This window comes from Coregonus lavaretus (genome assembly GCF_964263955.1).
Source record: "Coregonus lavaretus genome assembly, chromosome: 11".
Taxonomy (NCBI): Eukaryota; Metazoa; Chordata; class Actinopteri; order Salmoniformes; family Salmonidae; genus Coregonus; species Coregonus lavaretus.
In genome coordinates this window covers 13,058,801-13,084,267 of record NC_139998.1, presented here as the reverse complement: position 1 = coordinate 13,084,267, position 25,467 = coordinate 13,058,801, and the positions used below count along the sequence as shown (strand labels likewise).

Sequence of the window (25,467 nt, the reverse complement as noted above, 5' to 3'; positions counted from 1 at the left end):
TTATGGAGAGGATGTGGCAATACCGGACAGGACTTAGCAAAGTGTCAAAGACTTGGAGCACCTAGTAAGGACTACATGGAGAGAGAAGAAATGCTTCCTCACAGAAACAAGGAGGGTGTTGGTAAGAATGGCAGCAGCAATGACTCCTCACCCAGCAGAGCCAGTGGCAGAGAGGCAGGACACAGCAGAGACAGAACCAGGACCAGGCTGTCCCTGAGCAGTGTTACCATGGGGAGCTCCAGTCAGCACAGCCACCCCATCTGTCACATCCCCATCCCCACCAGACCAACCCCAGATGAAACTAGACGACCAGCCAGGGAGCTAAACACCTCTGTGGAGACTCTGGAGAGTCCAGGAAGAGGGGAGGCAGAGAGCTGTGACCCTGTGACCCTGAGGCAGACAGCCAGGACCAAGGTCAGAACCAAGCATGTGACCTGGGAGGAGAACTATGTGTCCAGTCGGAGGCAGAGCCGACTGTACCAGGTGCACCTGCAGCAGACCTGTGTGTGGGACGGCATCGCTCAACTGAACCAGGAGATCCTCCTCACTATGTTGGAGATATATGAGAAACACGAGAGTAAGTGTTTGTGTGTGTGTGCATGCGTGGGGGTGTGTGTGCCCCCACTGCCTTCTGCCTGTGGTCTTTGTCGCTGCTTACCTTTTAACGTCCCAGACCTCCCGGACTAGATGCGTCTTTTTTCATTAGCAGAACAATGTTTGTTAATGCTCTCAAAGCATTCAGAGCATGTTACTGTTATTCTGATCGCTAAACATTTTGTCAGCTCTCACCGTTATGTTTCTCAGTGAAATTGACGTGAAAAGGGACTTCATCAAGGGAGGTCAGCATTAAAACGGGAGAAAAGTTCTACAATCCCTCCATCAAAGGGCTGCCTGTAAGGATTTAGTGGTGTTGTAAAGGGCAGGTTTAGCCCTGTGAATGGGCTCGTTTGTGCTCCCTCCATGGCCCCCCTGGAATGCCTTGACTGGTAGCGCTGCTCAGCTCTCTAGCCCACGTTTCCATGTCACGGCAGCGTGTGTGGAGCTTTGGCCCCCCCCTCCCCTGCCTCCCCTCTCATGAGAGGCAAAAACATTTTAATCTACCCAGCAACACCCTCCACTCACCTACAGCTCATGTTTATTTGGAAAAAGCGTGAATGGGTGTATTAGCTGGCCAAGCTTTTCTCCTTCCCAGCATGTATACTGTGCAGTACAGCACCAGGAAGGAAAAAACTGTTTTGACTGATCTTAAGGACTTTTTCAATGTTTTCTTTCCTCAAAAGCATCGAGAAATCATATATTTTTTGTATGTATATTTTTTCTGGTTTGGGCTTTGATTGGCCCTGAAGGAGCTACAGTACAGTATGCAATGTTTAGGACCCTCTGGTTGTGAATGGTCTGTTTCAAGTGTTAATGGATACCTTTGGAGGAAAGATGCACATTTCTGATGATGTCCTGACAAGCCTGTGCCACGTGTGTTGTTTGACATAGCAGCTGTTTCCGGTAGGCTGCCTCTAACAGACCCACCCCCTCTACTCCTAGGTGAAGACCCTGAGGCCAGGCGCTTGCGGACGGTGAAGAACATTGCCGATCTGAGGCAGAACCTGGAAGAGACCATGTCCAGCCTGAGGGGAACACAGATCAGCCACAGGTAGATCCTTGACCTTGCTTCAGCACATTTTTACATTTACATTTTAGTCATTTAGCAGACGTTCTTATCCAGAGCGACTGACAGTTAGTGAGTGCATACATTTTCATACTGGCCCCCCGTGGGAAACGAACCCACAACCCTGGCATTGCAAGCGCCATGCTCTACCAACTGAGCTACAGGGGACTGAAGTTTATTTGAGTGGTTTGGCTCCGCACTTCCCAAACATGATTGCATACTTACTTTGCAAAGTGCCCTCCACAAAGCATTTAATATTATGGTATTTTTATGCTCATTAATGCATCAGCGATCTATTATCGAGGGCAGAAGAACAGCAGGGTGAAACTAAAACATGAAATTCATTTTGATTGATGTGGGAAGGAAGCATTCAAAATGAGGACCATTATGTGTGGCATGTGAACCATTTGGATCCCAGCTTGTCTACATGACAGAGTCTGCCTTAGGGTCTAAAGGCTTTAGCCTGATTGGCAGTTGGACTGGTAGAGCAGATGTTGATCTGGAGGCATCCTCTTTTGTCTCTGGTCTGATGAATCTGATGTGTTGCCCAGTCGCCTCGTCCTGAGCCCAGCCGTGAAATCGGCTCAGAGGGGTTGACTGGACCCCCGTGGTCAGCCAGCACTGGGTTAAAAGCTGCTTTTGTCTCCCAAGTCGATAAAAGGGGAGAACATACATGAAAAGCACTCCTGGTGGGCTGATTTACAATGCCAAAAGCATTTCTACTCTCTTTAGCATCATATGGGAGTGAAAAATTCAGTTAAACTAGTAGGATTGTTCAGTCAGAACAAACATTTTCATAGTATATATTCATTTTAATGGGGTTTTGATTGACATGCTCTTTGAAGTGCATGTAAATGTAGCTTTTCATGTTGAAGTGGCTCATCTCATGTCACTCTCTTGCTCTCTCTCTCTCCACCCCTTACATTTATTGTTTTGCATATTGAACGTATTTTATTTTTGCCATTTTGACCAGTCTGATCTTTAATTTGTCACAGAGAGTGAGAGTGGTAACTCGCCAGCTGAAAAAAACAGCATAGACCAGCATAGGTGCTGGTTTTGCTGGTGCCTTATCTGAGTTTTTGTGGTGCCTCATTGTGTTTTTGTGGTGCCTCATTGTGTTTTTGTGGTGCCTCATTGTGTTTTTGTGGTGCCTTTGTTATGTTTTTGTGGTGCCTTTGTTATGTTTTTGTGGTGCCTTCGTTATGTTTTTGTGGTGCCTTCGCTGAGTTTTCATGATAACCAGCCTTCGCTGTGTTTTGATAGTGACAAGCCTTCGCTGTGTTTTTTCTGGTGACCAGCCATCACTGTGTTTTTACTTGTGACCAACCTTCACTGTGTTTTTGCTAGTGACCAACCTTCGCTGTGTTTTTGCTAGTGACCAACCTTCGCTGTGTTTTTGCTTGTGACCAACCTTCACTGTGTTTTTGCTAGTGACCAACCTTCGCTGTGTTTTTGCTTGTGACCAACCTTCACTGTGTTTTTGCTGGTGACCAACCTTCACTGTGTTTTTGCTAGTGACCAACCTTCGCTGTGTTTTGGACACTTATGCTGCTCACCAGCAAAACCAGCATAAAGTCACAGCATGCTGGCTTGCAAAGTGACGTTTAATTCCTATTGGAATCTAGCCAGAGTGGGGATATCTAACAATTTGAACTTTTCTTCACCCATAATATGTATGCAGAATGACTGCCAGGGTTAGAAAGAATGATAAATGATACTATTCAAACCATCTAAACTGAAACAACCATTTCAGTAACAGGTGCAATAAATCCAACTAACAGATTGGATTAGTTTAGAAAAATTGAAAGCATGTTATTTATCTTTGTTTACTATAAGATTAATTAATCAAAAACACAAGAAACAAAAAAGAGATTGAAACAAACAGTTCTAAAAATCAACTGCAATAGAGAATGCTGGGAAATATGATAATGATGCGCATGGACCACATAGACCAGCATGGACCAGCTTGGTCACCAGCATACCAGCATCACCAGCATAAGCTGGTATGTGTCCAAAACACAGTGAAGGCTGGTCACAAGTGTCCAAACCCCAGCGAAGGCTGGTCACCAGTGTCCAAAACACAGCGAAGGCTGGTCACCAACAAAACCTGCTAGACCATGCTGGTAAACCAGCATAACCAGCTAGACCATGCTGGTTAGACCAGCTTGACCAGCTAGACAATGCTGGTCAGACCAGCTTGACCAGCATCTGACCAGCACTGACCACCATATTGAAATGTATGCTGGTCTATGCTGTTTGTTTCAGCAGGCTCCTGACCCACTCACCCCCTTAACAACCCTTCAATTTATTTGAGTGACAGCTGTTGCCCTGGACAGGGACTTGTTCATGTCTGGCTCCTGACTCACCACAGCCTCTCGCAGCAGGAGTTGCTTTTGTGTCTGGTTTGTTGGCGTGACAACCCCTATCAGATGTCTGCGCAATTTTGAACCTGAATCTTACCCCCCCCCTCTCTCTTTCCCTCTCTCTCCCTCTCTCTCCCCAGCACCCTGGAGACCACCTTTGATAGCAGCATCACCACAGAGGTCAGTGGGAGAGGCATGCTCAACCTGTCCCCCCGCCCCAACCCAGCGCTGCCCTGGCGACTGGGCCCCTCCAGCCCCCGTCTGCAGGCAGGCGACGCCCCCTCAGCGGGGAATGGGTACAAGGTGGTGACGCGGGGCAGTGCCAGTCGCATGGTGAGCCCAGAGGGCGGGCGCTACCTCCGCAGCAGGCAGACACCCGAACAGGAGAGTAACAGTGTGTGTGACCTGGACCTGCCAGATAAGATGGAGGAGCTGGAGGGCATCGCCATGGAGACCACGGGGTACATGAGCGACGGTGACTTGCTGGGGAAGAATCTCTGCATGGACAAAGTCTCCAGTGGGTGAGTGCACACATCTGTACTTTTGTGTTTTCAACTGACAAAGGCAACCAGGGAAAAGCAATAACCCTGCTTTGAATGGACCACCTCAATTATCTGCTTTCTTGCCACTAGATGGTAGTGTTTCTGTCTTCTCTCCTTGTGAGTGTGACAGTCCTCTCTGCTAATGTCTCTTAGTTGTCAGAGATCACTTGTGACATCAGACATCATCTTTTATTTGCAAGATAGCTTGGTAACATGCTGTCTTATTTGGAAATCTCTCAGGGTGAAGAGGGTTTGACTTAAAAAATAATCTGCCCTTTGTGCACTAGAGAGAAAGCAGCTCATGGGAAATATTCTTCTTAGCCTTGAGATGACATGAGAAAGTGAGAGCTCTTATTCATATAAAACATGCACTCCTAGAGAGAGAATACTGGTCCAACTTTGAATTGAATCCTCTCCTTTACTGGGCCTCAGAGGTTCTGTGGTAACACACTCACACAGTCAACCAGAGGTCTTATTCCAAAACAATTTCTCCACAAAGAGGTAAGTCATGTGACACAGAGCCAAATGCAGGTCAGGATATGTCTGTAGATGATGTGATCACATAATATGCTGTGTGTTTCATCTCAGTGGAATTGGACCAAATAAGCTGTTTAGTTTACAATCATCTCCTTGTCAGGTTGAAACAGGCACAGGATGCTGGAGAACTTGGATGTTGTTCACCACAATCATCCTTATTATCAGATTTTCCCCTAGGACCCAGAAGCAATGGAGAATGTCAGTGGTAACATGGTCCTTGTTCTGCTCTGGAAAGGCTTTATACAATTCATTATGAATGTCTTGGTGATACGATAGCACTTTTTCAAAGGATAGGACAACCATACTAATCAAAGGGTGTGAGTTCCCATACAATTTAAAAAAAATACATTTCTATGTATTTAACGTCACGTAAAATGTATTTAAAAATACATGTACAGTTGACGTCGGAAGTTTACATATACCTTAGCCAAATACATTTAAACTCAGTTTTTCACAATTCCTGACATTTCATCCTAGTAAGAATTCTCTGTATTAGGTCAGTTAGGATCACCACTTTATTTTAAGAATGTGAAATGTCAGAATAATAGTAGAGAGAATGATTTATTTAAGCTTTTATTTCTTTCATCACATTCCCAGTGGGTCAGAAGTTTACATACACTCAATTAGTATTTGGTAGCATTGCCTTTAAATTGTTTGACTTGGGTCAAACATTTCGGGTAGCCTTCGACAAGCTTCCCACAATTAGTTGGGTGAATTTTGGCCCATTCCTCCTGACAGAGCTGGTGTAACTGAGTCAGGTTTGTAGGCCTCCTTGCTCGCACACGCTTTTTCAGTTCTGCCCACAAATGTTCTATAGGATTGAGGCCAGGGCTTTGTGATGGCCACTCCAATACCTTGACTTTGTTGTCCTTAAGCCATTTTGGCACAAAGTATGCTTGGGGTCATTGTCCATTGTTTATTTGTCATATGCACATGAAAGACATGGAGTCACTACATGACCGATAATGTATCATGTATGTAGTTATTTTTGTAGTAATTTAAATCAATTTAAATGCATGTTAGTACTTTTGGTATACTTTTGGAATGTGTCAAGTACAATAAAAATTCATTTTGACTAGGGTTGGGCGGTATCCAGATTTTCATATCCTTACACCGGGATTTAAGATATTACTGGCTTAGTACGCAAGGGTGCGCCAAAAACGCTAGAAAAAAGCCCATTGGTCGTCTATTACCAGAATGTAAACAAAATTAGCACAAGTAATAGCGAATTTCCATGGAGGCTGCTAGCAAAATATGCTAACTAGCGCAAACGAAAATAAACTAATTGTAAACACAGGCAATCCAGCTCATAAAGTTATACATATAAAGGTAGGAGCTACCAAATTTTATTTTGGGTGATTTTGGACATTTACAAGCAAATGTGAATGAGCGACATTGAGCAAATGAAAAAAGTTTTGATGCTAGTGTATGTCAGTCTTATTGGGAGTACTGAACTGTTAAGCTTAACCGTTAACCACAGAACACAACATAACACATTAACTGGCATGACAATCCGTCTCATGGAAGGCCAAAAACCACTAAGACAAAGCCACGCCCCTAACATGCAATGCCTCCAAGTCTTCTAATAGGCTGCCCCTGCTACAATATATTTTGGCGCCGGAGGGGATGGCTGCCATTTTACGGGCTCTAACCCGTAAAATGGTTAGAAGGCAAAATAGCACAGTTGGTGCTATTTTGTTAGTTTTTTCACGTTGTTTGTAACTTATTTTTTTACTTATTGTGTATATAATGTTGCTGCTACCGTCTCTTATGAACGAAAATAACTTCTGGACATCAGAACAGTGATTACTCAACTTGAACTGGACAAAGATTTTTTCTTTGACGAGTCCGACGCAAAGGATATACTGCTTTCTCGGGAACGGGCCCAAATCCCCGTCATTTGCGTGAAGAAAAGATGGAGAAAAAGGAGAATTTGTAGGCGAGTGAGCAAACCTCCACTACCATCCTTTCTATTGGCCAACGTGCAATCATTGGAAAACAAAATGGATGATCTACGATTAAGAATATCTTACCAAAGGGACATTAAAAACTGTAATATCTTATGTTTCACAGAGTCGTGGCTGAACGACGACACGGATAATATAGAGCTGGTGGGATTTTCCATGCATCGGCAGGACAGAGAAGCTACGTCTGGTAAGACGAGGGCAAATCTGACCATAATCTATCCTCCTGATTCCTGCTTACAAGCAAAAACTAAAGCAGGAAGTACCAGTGACTCGATCAATACGGAAGTGGTCAGATGACGCGGATGCTACGCTACAGGTCTGTTTTGCTAGCACAGACTGGAATATGTTCCGGGATTCATCCAATGGCATTGAGGAGTATACCACCTCAGTCATCGGCTTCATCAATAAGTGCATCGACGACGTCGTCCCCACAGTGACCGTACGTACATACCCCAACCAGAAGCTAGAGGCTAGAGCTGCCGCTTTCAAGGAGCGGGACACTAATCCGGACGCTTATAAGAAATCCCGCTACGCCCTCAGACGAACCATCAAACAGTCAAAGCGTCAATACAGGATTGATTGAATCCTAATACACCGGCTCTGATACTCGTCAGATGTGGCAGGGCTTGAAAACTATTACGGACTACAAAGGGAAACCCAGCCGCGAGGTGCCCAGTGATGCGAGCCTACCAGACCAGCTAAATGCCTTTTATGCTTGCTTCGAGGCAAGCAACACTGAAGCATGCATGAGAGCAACAGCTTTTCCGGATGACTGTGTGATAACGCTCTCGGTAGCCGATGTGAGCAAGACCTTTAAACAGGTCAACATTCACAAAGCTGCGGGGCCAGACGGTTTACCAGGACGTGTACTCAAAGCATGCACAAACCAACTGGCAAGTGTCTTCACTGACATTTTCAACCTCTCCCTGACCGATTCTGTAATACCTACATTTCAAGCAGACCACCATAGTCCCTGTGCCCAAGTATTCTGCCTAAATGATTACCGCCCCGTAGCACTCACGTCGGTAGCCATGAAGTGCTTTGAAAGGATGGTCATGGCTCACATCAACACCATCATCCCGGAAACCCTAGACCCACTCCAATTCGCATACCACCCCAATAAATCCACAGATGACGCAATCTCAATCGCACTCCACACTGCCCTTTCCCACCTGGACAAAAGGAACACCTGTGAGAATGCTGTTCATTGACTACAGCTCAGTGTTCAACACCTTAGTGCCCACAAAGCTCATCACTAAGCTAAGGACCCTGGGACTAAACACCTCCCTCTGCAACTGGATCCTGGACTTCCTGACGGGCCGCCCCCAGGTGGTAAGGGTAGGCAACAACACGTCTGCCAAGCTGATCCTCAACACTGGGGCCCCTCAGGGGTGAGTGCTTAGTCCCCTCCTGTACACCCTGTTCACCTACGACTGCATGGCCAAACATGACTCCTACCCCATCATTAAGTTTGCTGATGACACAACAGTGGCAGGCCTGATCACCGACAAGGATGAGACAGCCTATAGGGAGGAGGTCAGAGACTTGGTAATGTGGTGCCAGGACAACAACCTCTCCCTCAATGTGAGCAAGACAAAGGAGCTGATCGTGGACTACAGGAAAAGGCGGGCCGAACAGGGCCCCATTAACATTGATGGGGCTGTAGTGGAGAGGGTAGAGTTTCAAGTTCCTTGGTGTCCACATCACCAACAAACTATAATGGTCCAAACACACCAAGACAGTCGTGAAGAGGGCACGACAACACCTTTTCCCCCTCAGGAGACTGAAAAGATTGGGTCCCCAGATCCTAAAAACGTTCTACAGCTGCACCATCGAGAGCATCCTGACCGGTTGCATTACCGCCAGCATCACCGCCTTGTATGGCAACTGCTTGGCATCTGACTGTAAGGCGCTACAGAGGGTATTGCGTACGGCCCAGTACATCACTGGGGCCAAGCTTGCTGCCATCCAGGACCTCTATACTAGGCGGTATCAGAGGAAAGCCCAAAAAATGGTCATAGACTCAAGTCACCCAAGTCATAGACTGTTCTCTCTGCTACCACACGGCAAGCGGTACCGGACTGCCAAGTCTAGGACCAAAAGGCTCCTTAACAGCTTCTACCCCCAAGCGATAAGACTGCTGAACAATTAATGAAATGGCTACCCGGACTATTTGCATTGAAATTTGTTACACTGCTGCTACCCGCTGTCTATCATCTATGTATAGTCACTTTACCCCTACGTACATGACTAACCTGTACCCCCTGTATATAGCCTCGTTATTGTTATTTTATTATGTTACTTGTATTATTTTTTACTTTAACTCTTTCTTGATCTGCATTGTTGGTTAAGGGTTTTTAAGTAAGCATTTCAATGTAGTCGGCGCATGTGACAAATAAAGTTTGATTTGATTTGGTCAAAATTAGGCTTGGGCGGTATACCGTATATATACCGTATACCAGGGTATTTGGAAATATCCATGGGATGGTTTTTCAATACCATCAGTACCGTTAAAACAATTATTTAAAAGTTTTTCAATTAATTTTTATATTTGTAGCTACTTTTTAAGTAAATACCTGCAGTCAGCTTGTTCAATACATTAGGAGATAAAGCAGATCACATTCTTCATTTCACCATTCAAAAGTTTGGGGTCACTTAGAAATGTCCTTGTTTTCGAAAGATAAGCAATTTTTTTGTCCATTAAAATAACATAAAATTGATCAGAAATACAGAACTTTCTTCTGAAACTCGTCAGTCTATTCTTGTTCTGAGAAATGAAGGCTATTCCATGTGAGAAATTGCCAAGAAAGTGAAGATCTCGTACAACGCTGTGTACTACTCCCTTAACAGAACAGCGCACACTGGCTCTAACCAGAATAGAAAGAGGAGTGGGAGGCCCCGGTGCACAACTGAGCAAGAGGACAAATACATTAGAGTGTCTAGTTTGAGAAACAGACGCCTCACAGGTCCTCAAATGGCAGCTTCATTAAATAGTACCCGCAAAACACCAGTCTCAATGTCAACAGTGAAGAGGTGACTCCGGGATGCTGACCTTCTAGGCAAAGTTGCAAAGAAAAAGCCATATCTCAGACTGGCCATCTTTTCTTTTTTGGGGCCAGTCTGAGATATGGCTGTTTCTTTGCAACTCTGCCTAGAAGGTCAGCATCCCGGGGTCGCCTCTTTACTGTTGAAAACAAGAACATTTCTAGGTGAATCCAAACTTTTGAACGGTAGTGTAAGTGCATATCATACCAAAGAGCCATCTAAAGTTTCATTGTTAATACAGTCACCATTTCGTTACAATTAGTGAATGGAAACTGAGGCTTTCTGAAGGCTTTCACTATATTGTGCAGAAAAACGGTTAATTTGTTTCATTATCTGTTCAGAATGCACATTAGTGACCATTTAACATATATTGTGATATACGTTTTACCTATATTTATATATACATTTTAAATCAATTCTATTATATATTTTGGAATGTATTAAAAATGTATATATAAAAAAATATGTATATATATTTGGCTAATTTGAAATATTTCACATGTATCCTACATTTTTTTATAAAAAAATATATTTTGTTTTTCTGGTTGGGTGAACACAGGCCTAATACTAACTTGACCTGTAAACTCTACTGGGTTTCACTCTGTTTTGAACCAAGGCCTGACGTCGTCGAGAGTTCAGTGACTTATGGGGGCTTGTGATGTTAGTACAAATGAATGACCAGCTGAGGACCTGCTGCAGGCTAACTGTCTCTGCTCAAACCAACTGGTGTTGTTCAGTAACCAGAGTTAATGGATGGCCCACTGCAAGCACGCAGCTCTAAACCTAAACATTGGCAGATATTCAAACAGGACCTTCAACTTATTGATTTTATGCCCTTTGAAGAGATGGAGACCAACATTAGACCACTTCTATGAACTTGTGCTATGGCGAGGTGGGTTGTGGTTACTAGTGGGGTATAGTATAGTTGTACCCTATATACCACTGACCTGCTTGGAAATATATTGCTGTGTACTTGGTTTGCTTGCATTGAATTAACATTTTTTTTTCTTAATAACTAAGTGATCCAGTCAATGAGTCATCTGTTGTGGCGCGTCTCATTGCAATAGGCGGTTAATTAAATAAATCATAACTTATATTTTGTTTCACACGTGGGTGCTGTAGTTTGTTTACAGGAAAGCACAAGACATACACTCCATTCCCTCCTTTGACAAAGGTTAGGGCTTCTTAAATGTCCGGCTGGTTAGTCATCAACTGGTCTGACTGAGCTTTAATAGCTGCCTACAGTATAGCTCCAGTCACATCAGTCACTGTCGACCGCGAAACACTCAAAAGAGTTAATCCTAGGAAATGTGGCTGTTATTTAGGTCTTTTGCTTATCAGAGGACATTCTGGCCTTTTGTTCATGCTAGTGCTGCCAGGGCTTGCATGTAATTGGTACTTCCTGATCTCTGAGATGAAAGGTGATCTTTAATTAATTAATTAAGGTTGGTGAGTCCAATTTCTCTTTCATCAATCACTATGAAGTATTATTACCTAACAAGCCCATAATCAGGTTGGCTAAAACAGTCACTTTTTAGAGAGTAAGGATTCCTTCTATACAGTATGTATTTTGTACAAATGATTTAGGGAATTCCTCATTGTCTCTCTGTCTGCTCAGTTTGAGGGTAGGCTAGCTACACTTAAAGATGCAATATGCAGAAATCGCTCCACCATTTCCTGGTTGCTAAAATTCTAATAGTTTGCCTAATTTCAGTTTATTTGACCAAAAAAAACTGTAGTTGTGTAGAGAATCATTGTACCATCTAAACCGCTTTTAAATATATTTTCCATAACCAAAAATATTGTATTTTCAGCTGTTTGACGCTGGTGTATAAAACCGAAAGTAAAAGACGCAAAAACTAAACTTAGGAATGGGCAGCATAGAAATAGCGCATATAGAACAGATCTACTGCTTCTTGGACTTGCTTTCAATAAGAATGACAGATCTATAACTCACATTTCTATGTGAATTTGGTTGGTTAGCCCAAACAGTTACATATTGCAGCTTTAATGAATTATATCCCTCCTCCAGTTAGTAGGGGAGGATGCTCTGAGGAAATTCATTATAGTCAGCTACTCCCTGACTCACAGCCCATACAACCAAGACATTTACCACAGTCCCTCCTCTTACCCCTACCACAAACCACACCCCTCTCTCTCCTGTGCTGGGACTCTCCTGTACTGCCATGTCCTCCCCCTCTTCCTCTCACTCTGCCACCGCCTGAAACACTGAGCTTGCAGCTCCCTGGTCCTTCCTTCCTCTGCTCCTTCTGTTACTTATGACCCCATCATTCCTCTTGAAGAGCTCCACCATCTGAACAGACTTGACAGGGATGAGAGTGGTAGAGAGAGAGACAGTTGTGTTGAGGAGAGAGAGTGACAGAGAAAGAGAGAGAGATACAAAGAAAGAGAGGATAGTAGTAGAGGAGAACTGGCTGGATGACTAGGATGACTTTGTGTTGGACCAGCCTTAGTTGACCATTCAGTAGTGGAATCTCTCCTCTGACCAACCTGCAGGATTAGGTTTCAGAGGTTGGATTGGCATTTTCTAGAAGCTCAATATTGACAGGTATGTTTCCAAACCACTAGAATCTCAAATAAAAAAAGCGGGAAAAAAATAGCTTTTTATATGTGAAAAAGCCTAAACTGACTAAAGGACTGAGGTAAATGTTTAGCATGTTTTTATGCCTTTACATATAGCACTTTAATATGTGTCATTCTTTGTCTTTGGGGTTTTAGTGCCTTCAGTTTAGGGTCTGGCACCTTTTGTCGAGGTGGGTGTGCTAACCCAAGTAATGACCTCCAAAATGTGTGAACAAAACGAGGACAAACCCCAAGCTAATCAGTAGTCACATTAAAATGTTTATTTCATTTGCCACAAATTCACCTTTTCAACAATGATTTGTGAGCTGTCATGTCTGTACACACCAAAGCCATTAATATACATGGTTATAAATGGCTCTGGTACAAACAACATGACAATGGTAACATAAACTTCTTCACTTTCTGTTTAGAAAACCAACCTCACAGTTAGAGATAAATGCTTTGCAGTAACAAACTCATAAATATTTTACGAAAGTAGTATTACAGCACTGGGAAGCAATTTTATGTGTTTAATGAGTGGTAGTTTAAACAGAGAAGCAGTTTCCCATGATTTCCTGTTACACTTCAAGACAAGCTGACACTCCCTGTGTCACCTGAATTAGCATGAAACCGTGCTCGGGATTATGTGAAGTTGCAGAGATGACTGTAAAGCTGTGCTTTTAATGGGACTGCCTCAATGAATTTATCTCAACCTAAGCTGGTAAACCTAAGGCGTTGCTCTGGGCTAAAGGCATGACAATGGCCCTCTAAGTGGGTAACTGAAAATGGGTCATTATTAGTTGGTGTTGACTGAGAGCAAATGAGAATGTTTATCTAGCTGCGGCGGGTTAATCGTCTCGTACGCCCTCCGCATACAATGCTGAGATGACTTTGGCACGTTCTTTTGTTTTATATGTTGTCATTTCTTCAGTCTACAAGCCAGCTTCAGTCATACCAACCCCCCCCACCTCTCCAACTGCAGGGATGGTGTGACCGTTCTGAATGCCTGTGCCATATTCTGTAGTAATATATTTTTTGGGGTTTTCTTTTTGAACTGTATTATTGGCACTGACATCACACACATAGTATGCAGAATAACAATGTTAGTATTACTAGATGATACAAACCAAATAAATGTCTCCAACTCTGAGTTGTCTCCAGTGCATTTTCATGATGACATATGTCATGGTTGTTCTGTATAGGGGTCTTGAAGTCAGACGCATTATAAAAGTATATAACAGGATTATAATGTGTTTGAGGCTATAATCCTGTCAGTGAAGTGGATTGGCACATCCTGTCATGTAACACAGCAGAGACAGAGACAGAGACAGGGACTGTGACAGGGACTGAGACAGAGACAGGGACTGAGACAGCGACAGAGACAGGGACTGAGACAGAGACACTGAAAGAGACCGAGACAGAGACAGGGACTTTGACTGTGACAGGGACTGAGACAGAGACAGGGACTGAGACAGAGACAGAGACAGGGACTTTGACTGTGACAGGGACTGAGACAGAGACAGGAACTGAGACAGGGACTGAGACAGAGACAGGGACTGAGACAGAGACAGAGACAGGGACTGAGACAGGGACAGAGACCAGGACAGACACAGATATTGAGACAGGTACAGAGACTGTGACTGACAGGCCTGTTGTGTTGTCTGTCTGCAGCTACATGACAGACGGCGGGCTGAGCCGGTACACGCACCGCCTCAACCGTCTGCCAGATGGCATGGTCGCTGTCCGAGAGACACTCCATCGCAACACATTCAAGGGCCAAGGGGACGCCACTGACAGGTAGGTCACCACCACCCCTTCCCCTGTCCCCTCACCTCACCCCACCTGCAGTGTCTGGGTCAGGTGAGGCTTCTGTACAGTCACACGTTACTATCGAGGAACCATGTGCCAGACAGAGGTTTACTGTAAATTTGGCCTGTTTTGGATTGGTTTGTGGATTAGGTCCCTGCTCCTGCCAAAGAATCCTGTAGAATGTTGAGACATCCAATGGGATCAATCTAGAAGCAACAGAGCTGCCATTGTTGGGAGGCTGACTGAGTCTGAGTGAAAACAGACTACATTTTCCTCAGTGCCACAGGCTATGGATGGGTAATGGATGGGTTTGGAGTAGACAGTAGATACTCACAGCCCCTCATTGTTTTCAGCCAACCAACTCCTTTTTTGAGGTAATTGGTATTTTGGTATTTTATTAGGATCCCCATTAGCTGTTGTGAAAGCAGCAGCTACTCTTCCTGGGGTCCACACAAAACATGAAACATGACATAATACAGAACATTAATAGACTAGAACAGCTCAAGGACAGAACTACATACATTTTAAAATGGCACACATAGCCTACATATCAATACATACACACAAAATATATAGGTCAAATAGGGGAGAGGCATTGTGCCATGAGGTGTTTCTTTATCTGTTTTTTTAAACCAGGTTTGCTGTTCATTTGAGCAATATGAGAAGGGAGTTCCATGCAATAATGGCTCTATATAATACTGTACGCTTTCTTGAGGGAAGTGTAATGTAGTCATGAATCATTCCTCTCCCATGTGCCTGTGTTACAGATCTAGACAATATTGTAGGCTCAGCTCTTCTCCTTTGTGGTGTTTAGAACCTTATGGAGGTTAGAGAGATACACAAAGGCGATCCAGCTGTGTTCCTCCACACAACAACTGCCCTGTGTGCTTTCTGCCCAAACCAACAGGGGTCTCCTGATTTATTGATAAAGGTGTCTACAGTTATGAACACAGGTTTACCCCAGAAAGGACACTAATATCTAAATAGACATCACAGATGGTATGAAAAGACAGTGAACACTTGATAAACGGATACCATTTTTGGTTTTCGACTTTGTTGAGAGATAAAGAATTCCCTTATTAAGATGATTCTCCAGTTGATGCTTTGTGTTTGTGCTGAAAAGGCAGATGTCGTGTCAATGGGGGGGGGGGGGGCAGGGCTCATTAATTAATTAAGGTGGTTCCGCATATTAACCACAGTAGCAGAAAGCACAGACCTGGTGCCAGCCCACCTTCCCAGCCCAGCCCACCTCCCACAGAGTTAGAGCTAATGCAATACATTAGAGAGGCTCTAGAGGCTCTAAGGAGAGCAGCTGAGCTCATACTGGCAGGAATAACAACCATAACAACAAAAACAGTATTGATAGTATTGATAATTCCACTGACTTCTGTAATGCACGTTCACAAAAATATATAAAGGACAATTTTATTGCCGTACCTATGCCGTCTTTACATGTAGACTAGATGCCTGAGGGGGCAGATGTTTTACTAGTATATCCATCCTGCAGAATGTCAGTTAGTCCCACCCACCCCACAGTGTCCAACCTGTCTGGACACAGCCCTCTTTACTCCAGGCATGGAAACTCAGTCCTCCTTCCCCTCTGGTCCATCCCCTATTACCCTGGGCTCCAGATGGAGTGGAAAGTCCAGAGGACTCGATACAGACACATCTGCTTCCAACTGGAGACATAAAGGAGCAGCAGACTCTGGAAACATGGAAGACCAGTTGTTTTGTAATTATTATTATTATTATTTTTACCTTTGTTTAATCTGTGCTCTTTAGTATACATCTTTAGAATTGTAAAGATTGCCTTGGCTTGGTCAGGTGAAGCTTGAGACAAAACGAACAAGAGCGCATAACACCTTAATGGAAACCTACTTTTGCATCCTTTTTTACCAATGGTTAAAATTAGCTGGCGGAGACGAAGTATGCTGTAAAATCAGACTCCAGAGGTTCTGCTCTCTGTGCTGTGGCTGACAAGAGGGTGTAAGCTGTGTCCTAACCACGGCTGTGTAAATGTATGCATGTCTATCTGGATGCTCAGAGCCAGTGTGGGGGTCTGGTGGACAGGACTCTGAAAAGCAGTCTCCTTCCTTGAGGCAGTCTGATGTAGAACAGTGTAACCTGGCACCCTATATTATTACAAGTGTTCTTGGCCCCCAGCCGTTGCAGTTGCTAAGCCATCGTGTCTTTGAGATGCTGACAACGGTTCAAAAGCCCCTACACTGTGTCTGATCTGACTCTGATTGATGCTCCACTCTGTAATCTAAGCCTAAAAGGGCTTTTGGAAAGCGGTATTTTGGAGGGAGGACTGTGTTGATGTTTCAGACAGAGATGTATCTGATATTTGATTTGATGTCTATATTTTTATAGTTCATACATACAGTAGTTCCAGAGTACTTGTATTCCCCAAAAGCTCTTTACACCCAGCCTGTTGGGCTGTTTGAGCCTTACACTGCATTTAGCTCGCCCACCCACGCATTTCAAGTGAGAATCCATCCTCTCAAAGCTACACCTACAGTACACAGCAAGAGGGGGTAGTGGGGGATTGGGGTCCTGGGCAAAAATGCATTAGTATTCAGATGATGATCAGAATGTGTGAGGCACACACACACACACACACACACACACACACACACACACACACACACACACACACACAGAGGAGTGGGGTACCAGTACTGTATGTGTAAGTAGCAGAGTGCGCTGGAGGGGGCTTGAATCTCGTAGAGAGGAAAAAAAGAGAGGGGAGGCTCTTCCGTGTCTCATTGCTGTAGCCCCAGGACTCTCGAAATTACACACACACGCACTCATGACACACGTGCGCGCACACACCTCAGCCAGAGAGAGAACTAGCAGGGAGGGGCTAAACTCCAGTCTGTCGGGGAGCACAATGCTGATCGCGTAGAGCTGAGAGTCCTCCGGTTTTGTCTATCTGGGCTGGGCTGGGTGATAGTGATCAGTAATAGCACTGTGCTGTCTGTGTGGCTGTGAGAGGGCTGTCGTCGTGACCGTGCTGTCTGTCAGCTGGGCTGCTTACCTGTTGAGTGCAGCTCCTTGGTGGGCAGACTGGGCTCTGGCTCTGCTGTGACATGCATGCAGTGGGAAAGAGAGACTGTCTGAAACACAAAGAGACAAACTGGATACAGAAAACAATATAATAACGAAGTGGAGAGTTTAAGCTGTGAAGTAAGTGTTTTTTGTCTGTTTATTATTGTGAATTGGCGTGTGTTTGTTTTAAATGTGATATGGAGGAATGGGAAAGTGCTCAGGGTTGGTGTGATCGTATGTGATGTCAGTCAGTCTGTTTGTTATTGAAGACTTCCTATCTCGTGTAATATGATAAACGGTCATTCATTATGATCTCGGGGTGGCCCACTGGCTCTGTAACCCAATCACAACCTATAGCTCCAGCTGTGTGTATGTGAGTACAGTAAAAACCAGACGAGCAGCACACTACACAACAGATAAGAGAGCATTGTCATTTGGCTATAATGGTACAAGCAGAAAGAATGAGAACATACAGAAAGAATGCTTATTGGAGAAAATAAGCATTCTTTATGTCCATGTGATTTGGCCCTGGGAAGAAGTGAAGAACATTCCTTGGTTCTCTAGGGAAGACACTATACTGCTGCAACACGGTGTCACGACTTCCTCCGAAGCTGCCACCTCTTCTTGTTCGGGCAGGCTTCTGCGTTCGTCGTCACCGGCCTTCTAGCCACTGCCGCTCCGCATCTCATCATTCCATTGGTTTTGTCTTGTTTATTACACACACCTGGGTCATATCCCCTCATCAGTACCTGTATAAGTGTTCCCTCTGCCCCCTTGTCTTTGTGTGTGATTGTTTATTGTGGAGGATAGTGAAGCTCGGTGGAGCTCCGTGTATTTTGTATCGCCGGGAATTTTCCCCGTGGGCCGTGTTTTTTCCAGTGCGCCTATTTTGCGCACTGGAGTGTTTTGACGCATTTCTGCGTAACTCCGTAATTGCGGAATAAAGCCTGTTATTCTGTGATTTACACTCCTGCGCCTGACTCCTTCGACATCTCCTCATCACACACGGAGAGCTGCTACAAAAGGTTGATGACCTCATATGGAGTTCACGTCAGTAGATTCTGAATAGAAACCATTTTTTGACACAGTTAAAGGCAGCCTATGTGATTTTGTTTACGACACTCTGTATGATATTGGCTGAAATCAAGACAAACACTGCATGATGTGTGAACACAAAAAACATATTGTTCTATTGTCTAGGAGTTGAACCAGAGAGATAGAGGAGTCCAGAGTTGTGTCAAATCAAATCAAATTTGATTTGTCACATACACATGTTTAGCAGATGTTATTGCGGGTGTGTCCAACAGTGCAGTAGTATCTAACAATTTACAACAATACACACTATACACACAACCTAAAAGTAAAATAATGGAATTAAGGAATTTAGAAATATTAGGATGAGCAGTGTCGGAGTGGCATAGACTAAAATACAGTAGAATATAATAGAGTATATACATATGAGATGAGTAAAGTCGTATGTAGACATTATTAAAGTGACTAGTGTTCCATTATTAAAGTGGCCAGTGATTTCATGTCTATGTATATAGGGCAGCAGCCTCTAAGGTGCAGGGTTACGTAACCGGGTGGGAGCCGCCTAGTGATGTCTATTTAACAGTCTGATGGCCTTGAGATAGAAGCTGTTTTTCAGTCTCTCGGTCCCAGCATTGATGCACCTGTACTGACCTCGCCTTCTGGATGATAGCAGGGTGAACAGGCAGTGGCTCGGGTGGTTGTTGTCCTTGATGCTCTTTTTGGCCTTCCTGTGACATTGGGTGCTGTAGGTGTCCTGGAGGGCAGGTAGTTTGCCCATGGTGATGCGTTGGGCAGACTGCACCACCCTCTGGAGAGCCCTGCGGTTGCGGGCGGTGCAGTTGCCGTACCAGGCGGTGATACAGCCCAACAGGATACTCTCAATTGTGCATCTGTAAAAGTTTGTGAGGGTTTTAGGTGCCAAGCCAAATTTATTCAGTCGCCTGAGGTTGACGAGGCACTGTCTGTGTGGGTGGACCATTTCAGATCGTCAGTGATATGTACGCAGAGGAACTTGAAGCTTTCCTCATGCTCCACAGCGGTCCCGTCGATGTGGATAGGGGTGTGCTCCCTCTGCTGTTTCCTGAAGTCCACGATCAGCTCCTTTGTTTTGTCGACATTGACGGAGAGGTTATTTTCCTGGCACCACACTCCCAGGGCCTTCACCTCCTCTTTGTAGGCAGTCTCGTCATTGTTGGTAATCAGGCCTACTACTGTTGTGTCATCCGCAAACTTGATGATTGAGTTGGAGGCGTGCGTGGCCACGCAGTCATGGGTGAACAGGGAGTACAGGAGGGGGCTGAGCACGCACCCATGTGGGGCCCCTGTGTTGAGGATCAGCGAAGTGGAGGTGTTGTTTCCTACCTTCACCACTTGGGGGTGGCCCGTCAGGAAGTCCAGGACCCAGTTGCACAGGGCGGGGTTCAGACCCAGGGCCCCGAGCTTAATGATGAGCTTGGAGGGTACTATGGTGTTGAATGCTGAGCTATAGTCAATGAACAGCATTCTTACATTGGTATTCCTCTAGTCCAGATGGGATAGGGCAGTGTGCAGTGCGATTTAGCGTTGTGTTGCTGGCTGTGTTACATGCCCGTCCCCAGGAGCTGTATCTGATCTGGTGAATCTTGGCTATGAGGGGACTATGAGGGGCCTTAGCTAATACAGCAATGGGTTCCCCTCTGCAAACACAACATCTGGCAGAGAGAAAGAGAGATGGGACAACTTATTATCTGTTAGTCTGGTTAAAAAAGCCACCACTTCCCAGAGCAAGATCAACACAAACGATGCTTGAACGTCAATGATCAAAATGCTTTTTCACTGATGGCTGAATGGATGGATGCTGATATATTTTAAATGATTGGACTGTTATTGAGAATCAGTTCGAAAGCCAAGCCTATAAGGAAAAACGAATGAAAAGCATTTGTGTTTGAAATACCTTGAAATACCTTTTTTGTTACCTCTCAGCTCTAGACCACTAAACGTCATGTGGATAGGAAGCGAGGCCTCTTCAAACTCCTCGCCACACTGATGTGAAACTTCATTGTGTTTGGCCCTTCAGTCGGAGCGTTCGAATAGAGGCGTTTCACACCCTAAATTGTGGTAATTGGGTGCTCCAGACAATAGTCTTAATTATGCTTGAGAGGAATAACAGCCGATTGGCATGCAAATGAGCCGTTGAGAAAAGGAAGAAAGGAAGCGAGGGAGGAAATTGTACTCTGTCACCTGGAGGGATGGATGATGGAAGTGGATTTAATGTTGAAGTGAATGAAATGTTCTGTTCATTTCCCTGTGTTTTTCTCTGCAGAAGCAATAGAATGTTCAACACTTAAAGAGCGAGAACAAAAGAACACTCTATCAGCGTTTGTTATTGTGGCATATCGTGTTGTGGATTTGAGCTACCTTTGAGCTTTGATTGCGTGTGTGTATCTGCATGTGCTCGCCCACACGTTTTTGTTCTGAAATGCAGTGTGCATGGATGTGTGCTTGAATAACTTTGTGTGTGGTGTGTGTGTGTGTGTGTAGAGCACTACTCCGCCCTGTGACCTGCTATTCCAGAGTCCATCTCCAGCTCCCACAGTCTCAGCAGAGTAACACTGGAACAATGAGAGGGAACTTGGCTTGGGTTCACATCAGAGATGTGAAATCACATCCGGACCAGGCCAGAGGAGCACATAACACATGATCACTCTGGGTCAAATGTTTTGCTGATAGGAGCTACCAGCCAATAGATTGTGAACAAACTGGCCTACTTAAGGTACTGCATGTGCTCAGAAAAGAAACAATTTGATTTACCTAATTATATTTAGGTTAGCTTGTCAGCAATGTATTTTTTCTTAATTTATTTTTCATTCGGAACGAATTTATTCAGAAGTGGAATGTTTTTTTCCAGGACAGCTGAAACTACAGAATATAGTGGAAATGGTGTCGTTTCTCTGCTGCTTGATTACTCCACTCATTTGAGAGACAGACACTTGCGTGTCAGAAAGAGAGAGCGAGAGAAGGAGGGGGAGAGAGAGAGACTGAGTCCGTCGAGAGATTTGTTGTTCTGCTGAATTCCTGGCAGTCCTCTGGCTTTGAGGCAGCCGTGCCATTACACAGGACTGGCTTCAGAGGTTTGGGCTTCTAGCCTGCTAGCCTGGAATGTGCCAATCAAACTCCCTGTATACGTTGAATCTGAAGCTAAATGTTTTGCTGTCACGCTTTATGATGCACTCTTATAAAAAAGGGTTCCAAAAGGGTTATTTGGCTGTCTCCATAGGAGAACCCTTTTTGGTTCCAGAAAAAAAACCTTTTTGGTTCCAGGTAGAACCCTTTTTTTGTTCCATGTAGAACCCGCTGTGGAAAGAGTCCTACTTGGAACCTAAAACTGTTCTACTTGGAACCAAAAGGGTTCTACCTGGGACCAGAAAGGGTTCTTCAAAGGGTTCTCCTATGGGCACAGCCGAAGAACCCTTTTAGGTTCTAGATGGCACCTTTTTTCTAAGAGTGTGTAAAAAAAAAAACACGCTTCTAAATATAATACTACGTTTTATATTTTATGCCTGTTTGCTTTTAACAGCATTCTGGTTTGACATCAAGTGTGGTTGTGCTATATGTGTGTTGTTGGTTTCTGCTTATGAAGCAATTTTAAAATATGGGTCAGTCAGCTTGTTAGAGTTTGTTAACAGTCCTGGGGGACCACCTGCCTTTCAGTCATTCTAAAGATCTTTATGAAATGCATGTCACTTGAATATCACTGGAAAGTGGAGAGACATTAGCATGACCAGGGGGCTGGTTTGGCTTTATTGCTTAATGTTGATGTTTTCCTCTGAGTTAGTGAGTCAGCCCTTTTTAAGCTTGATCCCTGACCCGGGGACGTGACCCTGAACAATCCTTTTTAGGGAAAGCAGGGGAAAGAAAATGAGCCTCATTGGAATGTACAATTTAGATTGGCTTAGGAAAACCCACCAACGTGTCCTCCTGGGCTTGTTGTCTTTACAAATACCCCCAAGCATACACACCATCCACCTGGTGTAATCAGTCCAACTTCAGCTGCTTCCCTCAGCGAGCTCCTAGCAGCTCCTACTGCAGCCAGGGGATACCACAGTGGGCTGCTGCTGCTGCTGGCTCTCTCGGGTATGGACAGACAGACAGACAGACGGGGGATTCTAGAGGACCACAGATCTCTGCAATGTGGGTCCTAGTTGGCTTTTGCTCACTATCATTTTCTTGTTTGTGTGAGAGTAGAATGGAGAATCTTTATTTGTGGTGTTGTGGATCTATACAATTTGTGTTTAAAATGGGTACATTTCTTATACATTTTTACAGGTTAAGTTTGTTTGTTTTAATGGTTTATTTTTACATTTAGTGAATGTGTGACGAAACCTTTACAGGAGCTCCTAAAATGGCAACTAAATGTCATTCATCCTTGAATGTAGTGCATTGCTTAATGTCAGGGCACATGTTCCTATTCATGCATGCAAATTCCTTAAACAGTGGTGCTCCTTTTGAGTGATATGTTTTATTAATGTGAGCGTGCTGAAGGCCTACAGACAATGTGTCACGATCGTTTAAAGATTGGTCGAACCAAGGCGCAGCGTGATAAGCGTACATGTTATTTATAACTGTGCAAACACGACAAAACAACAAACAAACGATACGAGAAGTCTTAAGGTACACACAACAAACCTATACGGAACAAGATCCCACAACCCACTAGTGCCAACAGGCTACCTAAGTATGGGCCCCAATCAGAGACAACGAGCTACAGCTGCCTCTGATTGGGAACCACCCTGGCCAACATAGATCTAAACGATCTAGAACTAAACATAGAAAAACACAACATAGAAACTACACACCCTGGCTCAACATTTAAGAGTCCCCAGAGCCAGGGTGTGACAGTACCCCCCCCCCCCCAAAGGTGCGGACTCCGACCGTGCAACCTAAACATAACAGGGTAGAGGCTGGGTGGGCATTCCGCCTCGGAGGCGGATCCGGCTCCGGGCGTGACCACCACCTATCATCCGCCTCCCTGTTGCGCCCCTGGTGTGGTCTGGACCTCGGCGCGCTGCCTCCCCTCTCCTTCCTCCCACGAAGTACCAAGCCCTGTCTGGACCCTGGTGTGGGAGACCCCGAACCTGGAGAGGGGCTGACGTCTGGGTCTGGACTGGAACCGCTGACTGGAGCTGGACCCGACGACGGTGGAGCGAACTGCTCAGGCTCCGGACTGGAGCCGCTGACCAGATCTGGACTGGACCCCGGTGGAGCGGATTGCTCTGGCTCCGAAGTGGAGCAGCTGACCGGAGCTGAACTGGGCACCGGTGGAGTGGACTGCTCTGGCTCCGGAGTGGATCCGCTGACCGGAGCTGGACTGGACCCCGGTGGAGCGGATTGCTCTGGCTCCGGAGTGGAGCAGCTAACCGGTGCCGGACCAGGCACCAGTGGGACAGGCACGGGCCGTGCCGTACTGGACACACGCACCACTAGCTTGATGCGAGGGACAGGAACAGACCGGGCTGGAGACGCGCACCACTGGCTTGGTGCGAGGGACAGGAACGGGCCGGGCCGGACTGGGAACACGCACCACTGGCTTGGTGCGGGGAGCAGGAACGGGCCGGACTGGGAACACGCACCACTGGCTTGGTGCGGGGAGCAGGAACGGGCCGGGCCGGACTGGGAACACGCACCACTGGCTTGGTGCGGGGAGCAGGAACGGGCCGTACCGGACTGTGGAGGCGGACTGGAGGTCTGGAGCGGAGAGCTGACACAACCCGTCCTGGCTGGATGCCTACTTCCACACAATATGTGTGAGGCATTAGCACAGGACGTACGGGGCTGTGCACGCGTACTGGCGATACAGTACGTAGCACCGGTGCAGGATATACGGGACCGAGGAGGCGTACTGGAGACCACGAGCGTTGAGCCGGCACACCCCGTCCTGGCTGAATGCCCATCTTCGCACGACATGTGCGTGGTGCTAGCACAGGACGTACAGGACTGTGCCGGAACACTCGCGGCACAGTACGTAGCTCCGCATAACACGGAGCCTGCCCAGTCACACGCTTCCTTGCATGAGTAAGGGGGGAGTTGGCTCTGCTCTAACACTAGGCTCCGCCAACCACCCTTTTAGCCCCCCCAAAAAATGTTTTATTGGGGCTGCCTCTCGGGCTTCCTCCTCGGCCGGCACCTTCTGCGTTGCCGCTGCTCCTCTCTATAGCGCGCCTCCACTGTCTCCTCCCAAGGATGGCGATCCATTCCGGCCTGAATCTCCTCCCAAGTCCAGGATCCCTTCACGTCCAGGATCTCCTCCCAGGTCCAGGCTGTCTGCTCCTGGACACGCTGCTTGGTCCTCATTTGGTGGGATCTTCTGTCACGATCGTTTAAAGATTGGCCGAACAAAGGCACAGCGTGATAAGCGTACATGTTATTTATAACTGTGCAAACACGACAAAACAACAAACAAACGATACGAGAAGTCTTAAGGTACACACAACAAACCTATACGGAACAAGATCCCACAACCCACTAGTGCCAACAGGCTACCTAAGTATGGTCCCCAATCAGAGACAACGAGCTACAGCTGCCTCTGATTGGGAACCACCCTGGCCAACATAGATCTAAACGATCTAGAACTAAACATAGAAAAACACAACATAGAAACTACACACCCTGGCTCAACATTTAAGAGTCCCCAGAGCCAGGGTGTGACACAATGGTTACAGAGAACTTCCCACTGGGCACAAACTGGTTGAATCAACATTGTTTCAACGTAATTTGTCAACGTATTGTGACGTAGAATCTACGTGGAAAATACATTGGATTTGCAAAAAGTCATCAACTGTTGTTTTGAGGGTGAAATTTCAACAACAGAATTATGTCATAATGCTAACCAATGTTCA

The 25,467-nt window shown here is 45.4% G+C and overlaps 1 protein-coding gene across 1 annotated transcript in view; it reads left to right on the top strand.

Moving 5' to 3' along the window:
- LOC311137270 (neuron navigator 2-like) overlaps positions 1 to 25,467 on the top strand; it is a gene marked incomplete at its 5' end in the record, with an annotated part of 107,931 nt that overhangs the window by 22,423 nt on the left and 60,041 nt on the right. Inside the window, 3 exons of the mRNA XM_084171669.1 lie at positions 1,540 to 1,648; positions 4,167 to 4,547; positions 14,372 to 14,497. Coding sequence (XP_084027795.1) covers positions 1,540 to 1,648; positions 4,167 to 4,547; positions 14,372 to 14,497 — 616 coding nt within the window. The remainder of the gene's footprint in view (positions 1 to 1,539; positions 1,649 to 4,166; positions 4,548 to 14,371; positions 14,498 to 25,467) is intronic.